The following is a 3580-nucleotide window of genomic DNA, read 5'->3' as shown; positions in this document are numbered from 1 at the left end:
CCGTTTCCGCCCCGAAAAGACTCTGTGCGGGTGCCGACTGCTGGCGCCGACGACCATCATGCCCTCGTCCCACAAAGGGACCAGCTCTGGCGCCGACGCTCTGGAAAGTCAGATCGTGACATACAGATGCCCGAGCTAAAACTAACCAACAGTCATGGATCGACCGCTGCCTCCCAGCTTCCTTTACACACATCTCACGCGCCAGAAGTCCCCAGCAAAGGCACGGCAACAAATTCATTGTCACACGCCTCGCACGCAAACTCACATTCACGCGCCCCTGCACCCGCGCCTGCACCGGCACCCGCACCGGCACCCGCACCCGTGGCAGGCGCTGAACACGCATACTCAGTGACAGGCACTGAACACGCATACTCCGTGACAGGCACTGAGCACGCATACTCACACTCACACGGTGACAAGACCAATGTCACACCCAACAGCGACGAAATGGGCAACGAAGCATCTAAACTCAAGATCAAACTTTCGCACCTGAACCTGCGTGACCAGCGAAGTGTGGGCAGTCAACAGCAGGGACATGGTGGCCTGGTGTCGATGAGCGACTCGGCTCTTGATCAGGTGCCACGCCTGCCGACGCCCGAATATCAGACGCAAGATATTCGGACCCCACTTGTTGATGGCGTCGTCTCGCCCCTCTCGCCGGCGCCATCACCACACCCGCCCTCCGAAGAGCAACTGGCCGGTCCCAAGCCGCAGGCCAAGCCGTCTATTCAGCGCAAGGCCATCGGCGGGCGTGACCTACACAGCACAAAAAGCCTGCCGCAGATTCGCACGGAAGGTCCCGGCATCACAAACGCCGAGCCCTTTCCCCCGGCACTCTCTACGCCTATTGTCGCCCAGGACGCCATCGCCAGTCCCTCGAGCGCCTACGCTGCCGCATCTGGCCAGCCGCAGCCACAGCCGCAGCCGCAGTCGCAGCCGCAGTCGCAGCCGCAGTCGCAGCCGCAGCAGGGGTTCCGGCCACCCACGAGCTCTCGGCCACAGCAGCAGCGGCCTGCCGGCCTTCCGCTGGAGCCCCCGGCGCTCCGAGAGAAGAGGTCCCAAGCGACAAGCCTGCGCAGCCCGCATCCCGGCATGCAGCGGTCGCCCGAGTGGCGCACGTACCCCGAGCTGCGCGTCGAAGACCTGCCGCCGCCCAACCCGGCGGCGCTACGGTTCCCGGCGACGGTCATGACGCCTGCGGCGGCGGGCGCGGTGTTCCCGGCGCTGCCGATCAGGCCCAGCATGGTGGACTGCCACCAGAAGCACCGGTTCATCAACCGCAGCCGGCAGAAGAAGTACGCCGTGGCGTGCCAGACGTGTCACAAGGCGGACCGCGAGGACAGGTGGAAGTGCGCGGCGTGCGAGCTGCGCATGTGCGACGGGTGCTTCCACTTTATGAACACCAACGGGCGCGACCTCAACAAGCTGGCCGACTACCTCGAGGCGCACCCCGGCGACATGGCGGCGCCGCCGACGCCGGTGGCGATGCAGCACACGGCGCGACCGGGCACGGCCATGTCCAACTATGGGTCGCGGCCGGGCACGAGCATGTCGCAGCACGGGCCCCGACCGGGAACGGCCATGTCGCAGCGAGCATAGGGACTCGAGAGGCACGACCTTTCGATGGTCTTGGAGTGACGGGGATGAAGGAGCATGCCAGGATTTGACAGAGGGGACGAACGAGCATGCATGGGTCATGATAGAGGGGACGAACAAGCACGGATCATGACAGAAGGGGACCAAGGAGCACGCAAGGGTCATGATGGAAGGGACCAAGGGGGCTCCTCATGAATGCAACGAATGGGTAGAGCGGGGCGTACTTGTGTGAATAGATGTAGCGAGATGCCATGTTTTCGTCGGTTGCCGCGATGCTGGTAGGGCTGGCACGCGCGCTTTGGAGGGGCTCTGGGCTTGGTGGAGTGGCCTGCACTTCTGGCCTGCACTTCTGGCCTGCACTCGGTGACTCTAATACCATGTTGACTACGAGGCGCGCTTGTCTGGTTTTGGTGAGCTGTGTTGGCGTGCATTATATTGGCGACATGGTGATATGGTGCAACATGGTGTTGTGTTGGGGAGTCCCAAGTACATGTACCTTAGCAAGCCGCAATATCGAGGTACATGTAAGCACATAGCCTGTGGCGTGGCTGTCAGGGAGGCGTACCATGTACAGGGTACCATGTACAGGGTCCTCCACTGCCGGACCCGCCATCCCCTGCGAGCATGTCACGGGCCAGCGGCTACTTCGTCAACACCAAACACAGTCAATCGACTCTACCTAGACACCACCACCACCCCTCGATAGCAAGCTCCCATTGCCCCTCCATCTGGGCTCCGTCCCCTTGTCTCGACGCCATGTCGTCCAATCCGCCACTCACGCGCACGCGGTCCCTGCGAAAACCGACGCCAGGAACAGCCACCGACCTGTCGCTGAGGTCCATCGCCCCAGCAACACCGACAGCCAGCGCGACGACAGCCCGCCGCAACATGTCCCCGAGTCGTCTGCCTTCCCTGCGGCCCGTCACGCGAAGCACTTCTACGGCGGCAGCGGCAGCGGCAGCGGCAGCAGCAAAAGAGGCGCCTGCCAGGCGGACGCGGCCCGTCTCTGGCACCCTCGTCCGGCCCCCGAGCGTCACCTCGAAAACCCCTACCACCACGAGCACGACCTCCTCCACGAGCATGACCTCCTCCACGAGCACGAGCACAAGCACGAGCACGAGCACAAGCACGAGCACAAGCACGACATCGAGGCCACTCGCTGCCACGGCGAACACGACGGCACGACCTCAACAGACAGACGCCAGCAGGCCCCGCTACCCTCCCAATGCCTCGTCCTCGGCGGCAGCGACCGTCAAGCGGCCGACCTCCTCAGGCGGTCTACCAGCCCACACGAGAACAAGGTCGACGACGACAGCCCCGGCCAGGAGCCAAGGCCACGTCCGCGCCCGAAGTACGGTGACGGCCTCGTCGACACCCTCTCTGCCTGCAGCCTCTACGGTCAATCGGCCGCCCTCAGCAGGCCCAACAAGCCATCCCACGCGGCCGCCCTCGGCCCACGCAAGGCTTGCCAGACAGCCCACCACCGCGAGCACGACAGCCACGGCAGCGACAACGGCCAACCCGACGACGAACCCGCCCCGCCTCCTCCAGAAGAAGCCGGCCTTCTCGACCCTCCAGCAGCACTACTCCCCGCAGCGGACGACGGCGCCGAAGCCGGCCACGGCCTCGTACCTCGCGCCGCCCTCGCCCTCGAAGCTCCCCGCCAACCTGGCCCTCACCGCCGAGACGGCCCGCCTGCAGACGACGCTCCTGCAGCTGCACCTGCTGCACCGCGACGCCCCCGCCACGGCAGCCGACTGGCGCGCCTCGGCCCGCGACCGCCTGGCCGCGCGCCACCGCCGCCTCGCCGCGCGCCACGGAACCGCCGCGAACGTCGTTGACGTGGCCGCAACTGCATTCAACGTAGCCGACCGTCATGCCTGGTACGCCGCGGGCGACAGAGACAGGGACACCAGACTACCTGTCTCGGGCGCCGTCTTCCCTCTCGACTCCGACGCGGACACGATTCGAGACCTCCTCCGAG

General features: G+C 65.3%; 2 protein-coding genes across 2 annotated transcripts; both read left to right on the top strand.

The window, feature by feature from the left end:
- Positions 1-126: 126 nt before the first annotated feature.
- On the top strand, positions 127-1599 carry VDAG_06511 (uncharacterized protein; the record flags this gene model as incomplete). Its single annotated transcript, XM_009658889.1, has 1 exon — positions 127-1599. The coding sequence occupies one exon, from the start codon at positions 127-129 to the stop codon at positions 1597-1599; it is 1473 nt and encodes a 490-aa protein (XP_009657184.1).
- A 458-nt stretch (positions 1600-2057) lies between these two features.
- Positions 2058-3437, top strand: VDAG_06510 (uncharacterized protein; the record flags this gene model as incomplete). The annotated part of the gene is made up of 2 exons (XM_009658888.1): positions 2058-2120; positions 2280-3437. 2 exons carry the CDS (start codon positions 2058-2060, stop codon positions 3435-3437), a joined length of 1221 nt encoding a protein of 406 aa, XP_009657183.1.
- Between the last annotated feature and the right edge of the window lie 143 nt (positions 3438-3580).

This window comes from Verticillium dahliae, genomic scaffold (assembly GCF_000150675.1).
Source record: "Verticillium dahliae VdLs.17 supercont1.12 genomic scaffold, whole genome shotgun sequence".
NCBI lineage: Eukaryota > Fungi > Ascomycota > Sordariomycetes > Glomerellales > Plectosphaerellaceae > Verticillium > Verticillium dahliae.
This window is presented reverse-complemented; position numbering and strand designations above follow the sequence as displayed.